This window comes from Malania oleifera, chromosome 10 (genome assembly GCF_029873635.1).
Source record: "Malania oleifera isolate guangnan ecotype guangnan chromosome 10, ASM2987363v1, whole genome shotgun sequence".
Taxonomy (NCBI): Eukaryota; Viridiplantae; Streptophyta; class Magnoliopsida; order Santalales; family Ximeniaceae; genus Malania; species Malania oleifera.
This window is the reverse complement of record NC_080426.1, coordinates 31,520,070-31,537,222: the sequence shown is the minus strand read 5'-3', so window position 1 is coordinate 31,537,222 and position 17,153 is coordinate 31,520,070. Positions and strand designations below refer to the sequence as shown.

At 35.0% G+C, this 17,153-nt stretch overlaps 2 protein-coding genes and 1 long non-coding RNA gene across 4 annotated transcripts; all 3 read right to left on the bottom strand.

The window, feature by feature from the left end:
• Positions 1-357: 357 nt before the first annotated feature.
• Positions 358-3,735, bottom strand: LOC131165703 (uncharacterized). Its single transcript, XR_009139634.1, has 2 exons — positions 3,235-3,735; positions 358-523 (listed from the first exon to the last, which is right to left on the bottom strand). It is a non-coding gene; the product is annotated as an uncharacterized LOC131165703 (long non-coding RNA).
• Positions 3,736-4,050: 315 nt separating this feature from the next.
• LOC131165702 (uncharacterized) lies at positions 4,051-5,826 on the bottom strand. Of its 2 annotated transcripts, XR_009139633.1 has the most exons (3): positions 5,020-5,826; positions 4,810-4,928; positions 4,051-4,706 (listed from the first exon to the last, which is right to left on the bottom strand). XR_009139633.1 is itself a non-coding variant. In XM_058123707.1 (2 exons), the coding sequence occupies exon 2, from the start codon at positions 4,542-4,544 to the stop codon at positions 4,203-4,205; it is 342 nt and encodes a 113-aa protein (XP_057979690.1). In that variant the 5' UTR covers positions 4,545-4,706; positions 4,810-5,020; the 3' UTR covers positions 4,051-4,202. The 2 variants fall into 2 exon arrangements, 1 of the variants encoding a protein (XP_057979690.1); XM_058123707.1 differs by having other exon boundaries at positions 4,810-5,020.
• Positions 5,827-11,525: 5,699 nt separating this feature from the next.
• Positions 11,526-14,863, bottom strand: LOC131165701 (pentatricopeptide repeat-containing protein At1g63330-like). Its single transcript, XM_058123705.1, has one exon. The coding sequence runs from the start codon at positions 14,807-14,809 to the stop codon at positions 12,020-12,022; it is 2,790 nt and encodes a 929-aa protein (XP_057979688.1). The 5' UTR covers positions 14,810-14,863; the 3' UTR covers positions 11,526-12,019.
• Positions 14,864-17,153: the final 2,290 nt, after the last annotated feature.

Genomic DNA, 17,153 nt, shown 5'->3' with positions numbered 1-17,153 from the left:
CGAAAGAAAACGTATAAGGTTTACGTGACTTTCTGAAACTGTCGATTGTTCAAGAAAAATCATTGTAAACCCTCAATGAATTTTTGCTTTCGGCTATGAGACAAAACTCCAAAATTACAATTTGCTTGTTGTACTTTACTTCGCTATGCATCCTATATCTAATCGCTCCTACAACACTCAGTCTATCCATTCTTATACTTTGGTAATAATCATCCCTAAAGTATACAGAATCTATATTCTAATCTCTAATACCAATTATGACGCCCCAAACCCAAAACTGGGTCGGGGGTTTTATTCTAAAAATAAATCTCTGATACCATATAATTAAATAGCGGAAGATTTCCATAACAATTACCAGAACACTAAAAACCATCATTTATTACAACTAAAAATCTCAATACAACATATAGGATTCTGAGATCATCAATAGATTAATAAAATAATACAACTCTATACCGGACATTCTATCCCATCCCATGCTTCCACTGCGTTATTCTGATTACTATCATACTCCACAAGACATCTGAAAAATTTTAGAATAATCATGGGGTGAGACATCTCTCAATAAGATGAAATACATTATTATCAATGTGTTCTATTGTGACAATTATTTATATATGTCTCTTATATTACCCCTAAATATACTGAACATCAGCATAATCAATATGATGCAATTAGATAAGTCTACTAACGTAAGTTTTACGACATATCACACACAAGGTAAAACAGTTTAAAATAAATCTACTAACGTAAGGTTTATGACATATCACAAACAATATAATGCAGTTCAATTACATCTACTAACGTAAGTTTTACAACTCATCACAGATAATTAAATTTACACTTTTATAGTACTTCTATATGCCACACAGGCCTTCTCCTTCGATTTATATGTCACACAGGCTTTCAGCATCAATATAGATTTCATACAGAATTTTTATATTGAGCATCACCACTTCAATTTATACGCCACACAGGCCTTCAGTATCAGTATAGACTTCACATAGAGTTTCTATATTGAACATCACCACTTCATATTTATATGCCACACAGGCCTTCGGCATCAGTATAGACTTCCCACAGAATTTCTATACTAAGCATCACCACTTCAATTTATATGTCACACAGCCTTCAGCATCAGTATAGACTTCACACAAAGTTTCTATACTGAGCATCACCACCTTATATTTATACGTCACACAGGCCTTCGGCATCAATATAAACTTCACACAGAATTTCTATACAGAACATCACCACTTCAATTTCTCAATCAAATGCAAAATCTAACTTACCATATAACAGAATTAAACTATCACATTCACATATTCATATCAAACTTGTCATTTTATAATTTCACAATAATCTCACTATATACATATATTCATAAACTAGTATTACATCACATACTCACAATAACATATCATAACAATTTCAAAAAAAAATCATATAAAATTATTTGTTAATTAATCTCATGTCACACGATTATACATTAAATTTTTCATTTAAGTAATCCGCCAGGAAAAAGCGCATATTTCTAAAATCTGGTCTAATTGTTTTCCAAAAATTCTATTTAATTTAAACCTACAATTTTTCCTAAAATGGAGGCACACGAATCACCCTCCTAGTTGTTCCCAAATATGTGTAACACTCAAAAACGACCATTCGATATGCCCAAATCATACAAAAATTCAAATACAACGTATTCGTATAATATATTCAAATTTAATCGATTCAAAATCTTTAAAAAGCTGATATAATGTATTCCCCTTACTTGATTACCGAAAATGTTCCTGCAAGGATCCTCAACTAACGTCTATGGCGTTCGAAACACAAAATCTTGTAACCATATATTTTAACTTAATCAGCTAAATCCCAAAATAATTATTATCCTAACACCTCTAGGCTCACACGCTCCCATTAATCGGTTAAATTCTAAAAACTTAGGTATGATCAACTTCCCAAATTTAAATTTAATTTCTAACATATTTAAAAACACCAATATGATCAAATCCCTACAGCTTAATCTAATTTCAAAATATTCCCATAAATCTAATTTAATTAAATCTCTGTAGTTTAACTTAATTCCAAAATATTCCCAATTTAATAAATAAACCATAATTTTCATACCCACAAAATTATTTAGAAAACCATATACAATATTTCAATAATTATATACTATGATTTAATCGAATAAATTCCTAAAATAAATAACATAATTTGTACTCCTTACCTTAACCTTGGAGTAGTGCCAAAGATCCCCAAATTAAAAAAAAAAAAACTCCAATTAAAATGACGAAAATCGAAGTTAGGAACCTGTGATGGTGTTCATTTTTCGCTTTAGTCGAAAAACAAGGGAGAAATCTAGAGAGAGAGAGAGAGAGAGAGTGGCGTGAGGGGGGAAGAACTCTCTGGATTCCAATTCTAATTGGAATCCTAGGAAAGAAGATCAAGTATGTATATATTAGATTATAATATTATTATATTATATTAATATATTATTTAATTAATTAATTAATTTTACTTTTAAATTTATTTATTTATTTTTTACACCTACATGCATATTATTTTCTGGGGCGTTATAGTTACAGTCCACTAAAGTACCAAAATGTCATCCAATGCCCTCACTAGTTAAGTTCTCATTTCCTTTCCCACGTCACATTTTGATAAACTTGCATTGATGATTTCTACACAAAACACATAGAAAATATAAAGTTACAATGTTTATAAATAAATAAATAAAAGATAGAATATAGTTAGTAACTACTAAATTGTCCTTCTAATTTTAAATATTTATTACATAAAAATAAAATATAATATTTGATTAAAAATAATAAGCAGTATTTATTTAAAATCTTTAAATAATTAAAATTTTAAAATATTAGATATTTCATCTATTAATAAAATAACTCATAAAATAAAAACTATATTAATTATTTAATATTTATGTACAATATATAAATTTAAGACAATTAAATTTATTTCTCAAATCTTAGCAATTAAGAGTTTAGGATTCTAGGAAAACCTCATATAATATATAAATAAAGTTAAATAATATGATATATAAATAATTAAGGCAGTCTATAATATATAAATAAATAATATAATATATATAAATTATATACTAATTCAAGAATTAAGTAAACAAGAGGCAAAAAAAAAAAAAGGAGAGAGAAAGAAACCTGAAAAGTAAGGATTAAAGAGTGAGAGATAAGGAAATTAAATAATTTAAGTCACCTTCGCTAGAGCCTAGAGGATTGGAGGAGTCTCGAATAGTCATAGGGAGCTGCTGCAGGACTAACGAGTGGCGAGGAGTGGCGGAGGGAGCTGCTGCAGGACGTACTGGCGAGTCGGCAACGACTCACGGAGCTGCTGTAGGGCTAGCGGCAACTCGTGGAGCTGCTGCAAGGCTGGCCTGCGAGGCTGCGACTGCTTGAGGGGGGCAGATCTTAGGCTTCAAAGTTCAAAATCAGAGAAATGGAGGAGGTGAACTGATGAAGTGCTGGCCGACAGCAATGAACAATCCTTCTTATTCTTTAGCTTCCCCTTCCAATAACAAATCAAAGGTACGATTTTTTGAAGAGGGGGAAAGCAAGGAATCGTGAGAAAGTCAAGTGGATTCGAAGGAGACGAGCAAAGTCGCCGAATTGGAGCGTCAAACGGTCTGTAACAGACCGTTACACGGTGCAACGGAGTGCAACGTCCGTGAATTTTTTTCTCCCCACAATATCAGTCCATAACGGTTTCGGTCTCTCATTTCCCATTACATAAGGACCGTTATTTAAAACCATGAAAATACCCCACACTAATTCAAGTTTGACAAGGTTAACATGGCACTTGATAAACACTTGAATTCAAGTATAACCATAGTAGTCAAAGGCACGAGGCGAGCCGAGGCGCAAAGGGTCTTTGAAGCCGAGGCGCGAGGCGAAGGCGCGCACCTCACGAAGATGAGGCGCACAATTATTAAAATGGTGTAAAATATCTATTTGGGGTAATTTATATATGAACATATGAATATCTAGTGATATTAGAATTTAAAATGCCAAAACATTCAATGGAAATTTAATAAAATTGCCAAAACGAAGCCCAAAAGCATCAATAATTCAACATAGTTCAACATCAAAAGAAAAGAGTACAATAAAAGATTTCAAAATATAAAATCTAAAAATCCTCCTCAATCATCACTCATCACTCATCACTCATCACTCATCATCAACTAAGTCGGTGAAGATATCATCATCTTCCTCTGCATCATCAGAACTATTTTGTCCAACATCTTTTTCCTCTTCCGTCTCCTCTGCACTATCCACTTGGATTTCATCCTCATCTACAAGTTCCAACATTGTGGTCCGACCCCTAGCACTGGTTGCACTACTAGATGAAGCCCTTCCTCTTCCTTTAGACAATGATGGCATATTTGTACTTATTCTTGATCTAGTGTGATGTGGGGGGTTATTTAGTCCAGCAGCTCTAGCAACAGAATCCCAAGTCAAATTATCATCTTCAAACACAAGTTCATCATCCTCATCAGAATCGTCATCCATCCTACCAATCAACCACTTATTACTATCATCAATGTCCTTTAGGAGGATGGGATCAATGGTGTCACGTTTGTCGTATCGATGCCTCAGAGTTCGATTATATTTCACAAATACCAAATCATTCAAGCGTTGTTGGGATAGCCTATTTCTCCTTTTGCTATGAAGCTGCAAAAAGTTTAAAGAAATATGGTTAATAATGATTCTAAAAAGTAGTAGATTGGTAGTTCTTGTTCTTTAATAATTAATCCATGATATACTAATGACTTACATGTTAGAATATGCTCCAATTTCTTTCGTAGCCGGTAGCACTACACGTGAGGCTAAGAATTTTCACAGCAAACTTTTGCAAGTTTGGAGTTGTTGATCCATATGCCATCCACCATTGCGCTATTATAAAATAAATTTTAAATGAATACCTACTAGGTAAATAGCAAAAATAATTTTCAAAAATGAAGAGGTAGTACAAATGCCACTTTACCTTGTGCTTTTGTCTTCCTTTGTCTCACTGCCAAACTAATTCCAAAGACGCCACTAGCGGCATTGTATTTTTCCAACTCATTTGAAACTTTATCTTGCATTTTAATAGTTGGCAGTAACCTTCCAATACATTTGTACAAACCCGTCATAATTTCTTCATCTTGCAAAATGTTGGGGTTTGAATAGAAAAATTCTGGATTCAAGTAGTGTGCAGCTGCATGCAACGGTTGATGGAGTTGGCATCCCCACCTCGTATCAATAATTTCAAATGCCTCCTTGAATTTATCCTCTCTCTCACCAAAAGCCTTAGCTATGGCTTCCTTAGCCCTATTCATTACTTCATAAATGTATCACATTGCAGGCTTCTTTTCCCCATCAACCAAACGGAGTACACGAACAAGTGGACCTGTTAACTTAAGAGCATAGACGATGGTACTCCAAAAAGTAGGCATCAAAACAATAGTAGCTGCTCTTTTGCCAGCCGCCTCCTTTGCCCATTTAGTAGTATTCCAATCTTCAGAAGTAAACATTTTCCTCAAATTGTTCTTTTGAAGATGGATTGAACGAAGGGTGATGAAGGCAGTTGCAAATCTTGTAACTGCAGGTCTTAGTAACTCCTTTCCTCCAGTGAACTGTCTCATCAAGTTGACAACGCCAACACGATTATAGATATAGCCATTCAAAAAAATTGGCCTTTTCAAAGTTGCATGAATTGAAGGCATCTTCCCAATATCCTCCAAAATTAAATCAATGCAATGAGCAGCACACGGTGTCCAATATAAATGTGGCCTCTTTGCTTCCAACAATCTCCCTGTTGAAAAATTAAGGAATTAAGCCATTAAAATATTAAAACAAACAATATATACACTATAGAAAGTAGTTCTAAAAATAAGTTCTTACCTGCTGCAACATAATTTGACGCATTGTCAGTTACCACTTGAATCACATTTGATTCTCCAATTTCCTCGACCATATCATTAAGTAATCTATATATTCTATCTGCATTCTTGACAATATTAGAAGCATCAATAGACTTAATGAATACTGATCCCCTTGGAGAGTTCACTAAAAAGTTGATTATATCCTTATTAGTAACTGAATCTCTCCAACCATCAGACATAATTGAGCAGCCATATTTTATTCATTCCTCCTTATGGACCTTCAACAACTCTTTCATTCGACAAACTTCCTCCTTTAGGTAAGGAACTCTCACTTCATGATAGTTAAGTGGCTTTATTCTAGGACCATATTGTCCAATCGATTCAAGTGTCACTGTAAAGCTGCTCAAACGTACAGCATTAAATGGTATCCCAGCATCATACATCCACCTAGCAAAATCTCTCATTGCCATTTTTCTTAGTTCTTTCTTGCACGCTTCATTTATTGATGTTTGCTTCATCTTCCCTTCTTTCCTAACTTGAATTGCTTTCTTTGGATCGAGAGTAAAAAACAAGTCTATAGGCCCCTTCTGTTTTGGTTTCTTTAAGTTGGATTGGTATGATCTTTTACTTCCATCACTAGTAAACACTCTCTTGCCACGAATGTCAATTTCTTGAACTTCATCTTCACCGTAATGATTTATATCATCAAAGTCGGGCAATAACTCATTTTCCTCATTTTCCATATCTTTCTTCAACATATACTCTTTAATCTCCTCACGTACATGAGCAGGGCACTTAGAGCATTCTTTCACATTTCGAAATCCTCGGACAATGTGTTGTTTTGCCCAAAATATTCCTCCCCTTGTGACTTTAGCACAAAAATTGCAAATCAAATTATTTCTATTTTTTTTATCCTCCAAATGTGCATACTTCCATGCGGGATCTTTCTTTGCCGAGGCCTCACATCCAGAACTAGAATCCATTTAAGATTTTAGACTTGGTATCCCGTATCCTAACTGAAAAAACAATGCATCATATATTTAAAATTTAAGACTTACATAATGCATTTCTAAACAAATTAAAAAAAAGTAGCTAAATTTCAATAAAAAGAATAAATATTATTTATTAGTTATAAATTTTAAACTTACATTAATTAAACTAAATATTATAAATTAAAAAACAGTAGCTAAATTTCTGTAAAAAAAATAAATATTATGTATTAGTTATAATTTGTAAGCTTACATTAATTAAACTTAATATTATAAATTAAAAAACAGTAGCTAAATTTCTATAAAAAATAACTAAATATTATGTTATTAGTTATAATTTATAAGCTTACATTAATTAAACTAAATATTATAAATTAAAAAACAGTAAGCTTACATATAAAGAAGAAGAAGAAGAGAAGCAGCAGGCAGCAGGACGCAAGCAGCAGCAACAACAGAAGAAGAAGAAGAGAAGCAGCAGGCAACAGGATGCAAGCAGAAGAAGAAGAAAAAGAATAAGAAGAAGAAAACTTACAAAGGTTCGAAGGCTTAAAGACGATCTCCAGCTGGTTCGAAATGTTGAAGGCGACGTGACAAACTCACGTCGTGCTCGAAGGCAATCAGACGAACTCACGACTGCTTCGAAGGCAGGTAGACGAACTCGTGAGGGCTCCGACTGGTTCGAAACGAAGTTGCGCAGGTCGTGCTTCTTCAAAATGTCGAAGATGAACTCACGATCCTGGTTGAAGCTCGAAGACAAAGTCGCGAAGGCTTCCGGCTGGTTCAAAGGCTCGCAAACGAACTCACAAAGGGCTTCGAAGGGTTGAAAGGGGCTAGGGCTCTGTTTGTTTGAGTCGAATGAGGGATACGAGTCTGGCTTGGGCTATTTCTCTCCTTTAAATGGCTTAAAAATACACAAGGCGGGCCTCGTCTCGCCTGGGGTCGCCTCTTCCAGGTCGCCTCGCCCCACCTGGTATGAGGCGGCAAACTCATCGCCTCACTGCGCCTTGCGCCTAGGTGCGCCTTTTAACTACTATGAGTATAACCATTTTATAATAGCAGTTAATAAATACTTACTCCCGCCCTTCTCTTTCCCCCACCTAAAATTTGATTCTGGAGTTTGGCTCTCTATGCGCCATTGTATTTTCCAACTTCTTCAAGCCTCCAAGCCTGCAAATCTATACATCTCGCATTGCAGAAACCTTTTAGTAGAAGCTACTCACCTGCTCTTCTATGTTGAGGAGCAACAGTGAGATAAGATATGCTTCAACCAAAAACTTGAAATCGTTTGCCATCCATAGGAAATCTATATAGTGCGACCTATCACCGAGGGTCCCCACAGAACATCAATCAGGGCATGCTGAAGAAAAGTCTGCAAAGAATTAAAAGGATTGTGCACCCAAATCAATAGTTTAAATAGCATTATCAAATTAGATGTAAGTGCGAAAATCAGAAACAAATGGGTGTCGTATAGTCATGGCGTAACTTACGATATGCATCAGAGAAGTGAATGTGTGCTGCTAATTTTACATTGGTGTTGCTTGAGTGGCATCAAACTTCAAATTTAACAATTTCATAAGACATGAACTGTACTGAATCCATGAACTGTACTGAATCCTTTCCGATTCATACAAGTGAACCAGTCTCATTTTTCTTTAGTATGGATACACATAAATTAGAGGCACTTAAATATGGAGAGAAGAATCAGTAAAGTTTTTTGTTTTCACGGAATATCTATTCTTAGGAATAGAGTAGTCATATATATGGATTTGATAGCTTACAGAAGAAGTGTTGCCATCATAAAACAAATGACAATGCAAAAAAGTTGTGTTATTCTGTAAGACATGGAATAGGACACTCATGTGGGAATTTAGAATAATCATTCTTGTCTATTCCATGTGATGGATTAATTAAAAATTCTTGCCATCATAAAACAAATGATAATGCAAAAAATTGTGTTATTCCATAAGACATGGAACAGGACACTCATGTGGACATTTGGAATAATTATTTTCTTGTCTATTCCATGTGATGGATTGACAAAAAAAAGCCTTGCACAAAAAAAAGTCTTGCATTCTCATTTGCTTTATGATGGCAACACTTAGTTCTTTTGTAAGCTATCAAATCCATATAATATGGCCTACAAATAGACACTTCACAAATTACATGTAACCTAAAAGAAAAAGAATAGAGGTTTGAGCTCCAGGTTCAAGTAATATGCAGTAGCCAGTAAACGAAGGATGAAAGCACGAAAAAGTAATCGGGAACTCTCAGACACTGTTGCTTAAGAGGCAGGTAACCCCAGCTTGAAGAGTAGCAATTTCACAAAAAAATCATAAAATGTCTCACTGTGCAGTAGGCGGGATGAAAGCGTGAAACAGTAAGCAACTACTTATACACCATGTTCACCCAATCTTAAGATTAACAATCTCATAAAAATTTGTAGCAGCAATAACAACTACTTTGTCTTGTAGCAAAATAATAATCCTACAAACAATCACCTTCCTAAATCTTTGCATCAGCTAGTAGAAACTAGAGATTAACCATTTTCCCTACTGCAATTCTCACTCTAATGGGTAGGAAGGAGGAGAATCAAAACCGAGTAAACCACGAGAAAGTGCAATCAATACCGGATAGAAAGCTGCCAGATCCCAAAGCTGGCAAAGCTTAACAGCGTTTCTTCATCAAAACCCCAATTCAAATACAATTACTTCCTAAGGTTTAGCTTTTGGCATTCCAAATTATTTCTTGATTAAAACTCTTTTAACTTATTAACAAATTTATTTCTGTGTAAACAAAATTTTCATGAATTTAAACTTTAAAGTCATTGTGTAAACTACTCAGCCATAAAGACATGCTGACAGTAAACAAACTATTAACTAAATTCATAAACAATACTCACAGAGATTGCACTTCCTTTTCTAATTTTTTATAATAGAATATTAGATTTGTTTCAATTATCATATCAACCAAAGCCACAGGCAACCCTCTCACGTATAGCTTTTCCAGATATTTGTAATTCGTTGTCTGATTAGACAATATCTTGCTTCAAACATAGGAATTGCTAAGAGTAAAATCTGTGAAAAAGAACCAATTGTATGGGAAATACTTCAGTATTGTGCATGGATGTTCTGTACCGTACTCCTTACAGTATTGTGCATGGATGTTCCGTACCGTACTCCTTACAGTATTGTGCATGGATGTTCCGGCATGCCACCACTTCTAGTTATAAGTAACTAAACGTAAATATTTTCAGACATTTTAAAACTCTACTGATGAATTTAACAATGAACTTGGTAACAATTAGTTATATACTTAACAATATTTAACAAATGAAGACATCAAAACAGGCAGCACATGTTTAATAATTACGTAATGATAAAAGAAAAATTTTGAATATAGATGAATATGAAAGAAACATGGTTAATCACAAAAGAGGTGATTTAAAGATAGAAGTAAGATGCCGATCATGAAGCATGTCTCAGCAAGGCAACACTGACCAACTCCACCTATTGTCCCCCAGGGTGGAGTCAAAACGGTTTGGGCTTGTGATTCCAGACTAGAGGTCCTAGGTTTTCAAATCTCATTTGGATGGTCAATGCTACCCAGGATGTACATATATTTGGCCACTTCAAATTTTTATAGAGAGGGTGTGGAACCTTAAGAAAGGATCGACTCCCTTGTGTTATGAATTATGATTGCGTTAATCTTCTAATATTATTTAACATATAAATACAGTGGCTCTTCTTCTTACAAAAATTTAACAAGAGCATCTTTGTGCGTGACCCAATTTAACTGCAACAGATTTTAAAGACTTTAGCTTTGTGTATAGTGTCCTACAGTGACCCATACCCAATGAATAGTCAAAGAGTCATAGGTTAAAAAATTTAAACTAGGATTCGAAATGGTCAGATTCATAATTTCTCATTTTGACAACAGTTCAGTCTCAGGAAGGCATTACAATCAAAGAGGCTGTAAAGAATTCATAAAATAGAACAGTTAAAAATATGACTCTATAAGTAATTGGAGATGGTATAGCATTAATACAATACTAGCATATTGCAGAGAAGCAAGTTTGAAAGCAATTTAACAGCATGCAATGAAAAACTATATATATTAATTTACAAGGCCAATTTTAATCAATAACATAAACCAGGGACCATAGCAAGTATCCCAACTTACAGGTTTGTAAAATTTAGAAGCTTCATTGAAACAATATTACAATTTATCCCTAACCTCAAGCAGTCACTCAATTGGCTGTGAGCTGTGCCTCGAGCAGTGTGATAGCTAATACCCCTCCCCCACTCCTTGGGGGCACCATCTTACCTACCAAAAAAATCACCATTAAAAAAAAAAGTTTCATTTACAATAAATTTTTCCTAGCCCTGAAATAAGGCCATGATCCTGAAAGCAAATATTACAAACAAAGAATCTGACCATTCCAGTTCCCACTGCCCAAGGATGCCACCAAATTGCCTCTGAAGACCGTTTCACAGATGTGATCTCCATGATCCCAGGTGCATTACAATAAATCTGACATGAGCATAATTGCTCATTAGTTTTTCAAGTATATTAAAAATAAAATAAAAAAATTCATGTCCCATGTTGATCTATGTCGTAAGACTCCATTCCAAACAATCTAGATCTACTTTCTCCCAGACCATTAAACAGTTCATGGGGGTATGTATATCCGCTTTTCATCGTTAACATAAGCATACATAAGAGTACATTGCAAAGAATGGTGGCAACAAAACCAATCCCCACCACTGAAATGCATAGACACTGGCTAGATTTTTTTTTCAAAAAAAACACCGGGACGAGCCAACTCTCTAATTAAGTCTCAGGCCATTATGGCCTTCCTCATCGCCTCAGTTCCAGCTTTTTCTTCCTCCCCCTTCAAAACAGAACACACCGCTTCCTATAAGGCTGCAATCGACCTTCATGAATGCCGTTTCAACCAAAATTTTCTCATATTTTCCCCAATTAGTGATACTCTTAACTTCTGTCTGCCAAATGCATAGAGTTTTAGGATAATCTCTGATGCCAGCTTGTATCCCCACCACATAATTACATATATTTACACATGATTCAGCCTTACCTCAGGAACTGATGTGGTACAAAATTGTCTTGCTAATCAACTAGCTGAAAATCCACTGTCAATTAGCTTGAGAGGAGACTTACTTGTTCGGGTATCAGATCTATTTCTAAGGAAATTTTCGTATGTAATATACATGAGGAAGTCCAGAAAAAAACTCTTTTCTGAAGCTACTCTTGTAAAGTCAGCATCTTCTTGCATGCTACAGTAGGCTCTATCCATTGTTTTATATGTAATTTCATCAAATTCAAAGCCAATTTCACTCAACTTCTGCCCCCACATCAAGGTCCTTTCAGGAAGTCCCTGCTTGCAGAAGTGAGACAAAAGTAAATTAAACGTTACAACATTTGGATCAAACGCCATCTTAAGCAACTTTGCAGTTAAAATCAATGCACGGTCCAGTATGTCACTACAAAGACCATTCATCAGAGTGTTATATGTTACTGTATTTGGAACAACACCCACTGATACAAGCTCATTCAACATCATCACAGCTCGGTTCATCCTTCGGCTACTACAAAAACCCTGGATGCGTATATTATAAGTTGTGATATCAGGATCCCACCCACCTGCACACATTTTATTGACAAAGTCATCGGCATTAACCATATCCAATGCTTTACAGTACCCATTGATTAGTGTGTTATAAGTGACAATATCAGGAGTCAACCCACTCTGGTGCATGTCCATAAAAGCATCTGTTGCTGACTTCATCCTCCCCTGTTTACAGAGCCCGTTGATGATCATATTGATGGTGAAGATATCTGGGAGAAGACCTCTTTCACGCATCTCTCCTTCCAACTTCAATGCTTCTCTCAGCCTCCCAAGCCTGCAAAAACCCCCAATCAAAGAGTTGTAGGGGAAATTATTTGGTACAAATCCTTTTCTTGACATTTCTAAAAACAAATTGTATGCTTCCTCCACCAGACCTGCTTTAGAGAGTCCATCAATGAATGCTGAGAAGGCAACAGCATCAGGAAAAAAACCCCTCTGTTCCATCTCTTTCCACAAATTTTGAGCCCCCATCAGGTCCCCTGTCCTAAAACACCCATCAAGAAGCACTGTGAAAGCCACTCTGTTGACAGGAAAACCGTTCTCTATCATCTTATCCAGAATGTCCCTGGCCTCCTGCAGCCTCCCATTTTTCGACAAACCTAGAAGCAGAGAACTGCATGTGGAAGATGAAGGAGTTAGACCAAATTTTGCCATAACTTTAAAGGCTAGGAAGGCTTTATCTTCAAAGCCTGCTCTGCTAAAAGCAGCGATGATCGAGTTAAAAGCAATCACACTGAGGGGTATCCCTTTCTCAAGCATATCCTCAAGAAATTTCATGGCTTCATCCAATCTACCAGCCCAACACAGTCCTGCAACATATACATCAGGCAATGAATAATCTGGAAGCAATCCTGATGTGGATAAATCCCTCAACAACCTGTCTCCATCCTGTTCCCTTCCATACTTGTAATGTCCCGCAACCAAAATATTAAAGGTCATACCATCAGGAGTTAAACCTTTTTCCCTCATTTCTTCATATAGCATGTTTGCTTGACCAATCTCTCTTGCCTTGACATATCCATCCATTAAACAATTGTATATAATGGTGTTTGGAGATATGCCCACATCTTGGATTCCGTCAAAAAGTTTCCTCGCCCCCATTACATTTCCCTCCCTGCATAATGCATTAATAATCGTACTAAATGTAGCTGTGCTAGGATTACAACCCCTCTCAATCATCAAATGTACCCAACCCAATGCATCAGCAGTTCTCCCCCTCAAGCAATATGCATTGATAATAATGTTATAAGAGAAAACGTCTGGCTCACATCGGAACTTCCACATAACATGCAATAAACCCTCACTAACTTCAAGATGCCCTTTTTTACAAAAACCAAGGATCATCACATTGAAAGTATAGTTAGAAGGATGAGGCCCTCTCTGAAGCATTTCTCTAAATAACTTCCACACACTACCGTAATCACCAATTCTAAGCAACATTTTGAAAAGAATAGAAAATGCAGACAAACTTGGTCTCAGTCCCATTTCTCTCATCCTCCTCACAATGCACAATGCCTCCATGTCCATTTCCGCATTCAAGAACGCCCTCATTAGTGAATCAAGAACAGAAAAGTCTGACTCATAAGCACCGTGAACTTTCCACATGAACTCCACTAAACCCCTGCTCCGACCCACCCCAATTTTAGCAATTACCCATGAAAGCACGCCTTGCGCAAGCACCCTGAGCCCCTCCGCTGCTAAAATATGCGCAGCAACACAACAAGATTGAACCAAAGTGTCTGAATCATCCCGGAAAGAGAATTTGAAAAACGCAAGTGCTACTTGTTGATTTTCGAACAACTTCATGATCTTTACTAGAAAAATTGGGCAAAATTTCAGCGAAAAACACTTCAACAAGTGCCCATGCCTCTGTTTGATTATTCTAGACAAGCCCAAAATAATTTTACGCCGTTCATTTGAATTGATGAAGTCTAATGAATTCGAATTTCTAAATGGCGAGAATTGTTCAAGAAAATCAAGGTTTTCAGAATCACAAGAAGAATAACACGAAGGGGAAGAGGAAGTATGGGAACAAAATAGAAAATTTAGGGTTTTGGAGTTGCGCAACACTAGGGTCCGTGAAGTGCTTACTGAGAGTGAGCCTACTAAAGGAATAATGAGCGGAGCGTAACGCACCTCGGAAACGGTGCGCAGATGGCGCAAAGTAGGAGACATCAAGAGCTCGCCGTCAGATATCGCCGGTAGCTTCCGGCGAAGTGTGCTCCGGGCGGAGCTCACGGTGGCGAAGTCGGGCGGAGGAGTCCGTTGGAGCATGGAGGAGATTTCAAACCTTGTGAGAAATGGGCCACGTTCGAGGTCAGCTGTGAACTTAGTGAATGGACCGAATTGGGCTGTGATCTTAGGAGTTTTTTCCCTTTTAACTTTTTTTAAAAAAAATATATTAAATAATACCTCATTCTGGGAAGTATTTCCTAGAATGACTCTGACGTAATCTCGCTAGTCCAAATGACGATTTTTAACCAAATCTCGCTACTTCAAGTAGCGAAATTTACACGTGTCACTGGAGTTTATTTTTCGTAAAGCACAAATCTCGCTACTCCAAGTAGCGAGATTTAATTGGGAGAATTAATGCTCTGCCAGCCGCTTTCGACGCGTGGTAAATCTCTGCCAACCACCATTCGACGCGTGAAAAATCTCACTACTCCAAGTAGCGAGATTTTATTGGGATAATTAATGCTCTGCCACTTGCCTTTTGAATTACCTCCACCCGGCTCTCGACGCGTGGCAAATCTCGTTACTCCAAGTAGCGAGATTTGCTTCAGTTTAACCTCGCCTGTTCTTCCTCCTTTCTTACGCGAACAGAGTACCTGTTGCAGAAGCCGAGCAGGTGACCGTTGAAGGGAGCCGGAGCAGGTGACCGTTGAAGAGAGCCGGAGCAGGTGACCGTTGCAGGCTTTATCAAATCGAAAATTATATAAGGAGATGGGGTAAGTTATGTTTTTCATGTTCAGTGCTTATATTTTTACATTATTTTGATTTCATCGAAAGTTTTGATAATCCGAGAAAGAGTTTGTGATTTGTGTTAAAAGATTCGTGGACAAACATTACTGAAGGTTTGTATTTCATTGTTTTGGTATTTAAATTTAATTTTTTTGCTGATAATATTTTATTTGTATTTCATTGGTTGGGTATTTGAATTTAATTTTTTGCTGATAATATGTTATTTTTTCCATTCAAACTATTGTTTAATATTTATTTATTTTTTTTACGATTGTTATTTCATTGTAAAATGCATTATGTTTCCTGCCCTATAAATTGTTGAAGTTTCCCCCACTCACTAAATATGTTGAATTTCCTTCTACTCTTTTGAATATAATTGTGCAATTATAATTAGATCATATGGTTTACTTTAAAAGTATGAAATTTTGTTATTCAATTCTTAAATTTTCTTCTACTGTTTTTAATATAATTGGGCATATCCACTAAAGTTGTGAACATAACATGCAAATTGTATGGTTTTAATTGATACTTTGAGTTAATGTGAGTGCACATTCTAATTATAAATTGTATTGTCATATGTATAAGATCCTAGGATCTTATACCTTATTTTTCGGGTTATTAATAATTATGTTGAAAATTTAAAAAAAAAAATTCTGACTCTTATATTAATGTTAAAGAAGTAAAAAAAAAAATATGTGATATTTTTATAATGTACAAAAGAAGAATCTGAAAATTGAGAATTATTTTCTAAACATTGAACACATCTTTAGGCTTTTCTCTTCCCTTTATTCTTTTCTTTTCACCAGTTAATTTAGGACTAGTTGAAAAATTAAAATTTGACAATATGTTTGGTTAATATTTATGAAAATTAATATAAGTTAATTTTTTTAATTAAATAATATTTATGTATTATTTTTAAATCAATTGATATTTTAAATATATAATTAAAAAATAAAATTACAAATAATATATAATAAAAATATTATAAAAAAATACAATTTATTATAATTATTTTAATTAATTGTTGTACTATCCAAATTTATTTTATAATAAAATATTTTTTTTATATGACAATTGAAAATTTGTTAAAAATATTATAATATTGCTTATATATATATATATATCTTAATTTGAATTCTATTTCAATTTTTTTCATAAACAGTTAAAAATTGAAAATAAAAACAAAAAAATGACCACATAAAGAAACATATTTATATAATATGTTTTCTTGTTCACTTTTCTAATCTTTAACTAAATAGTTTTATTTTATTTTTAGATTTATGAATTGGTTCTTCAAAAAACTAATAAAAAAAAAAATTAGGCCCAGCACAGCATAATGATTTATATATATATATTGTTGGATGCTACGCCTTCTCAATTTCAAAAACTAACTCATAGGATAAATCTTTCCAAATACTTAATAATTGATTATTAGTACCTTTCACAATAATTCCAATAATCTCTCTCTCATACATGAGACTCCAATTTTAACCCATCTCGAGAAGAATGTTAAAACTTGTTTTTGACACTAGTATTTCGGGTGGGATTTTTTCCATACTTATATATATGTATGTGTGTGTGTAGGCTATGAAAAAAATGTTGCTTTGAGAATGTGTGTGTGTAGGTTATGAAAATAAAATAAAATTTATTACCTCTT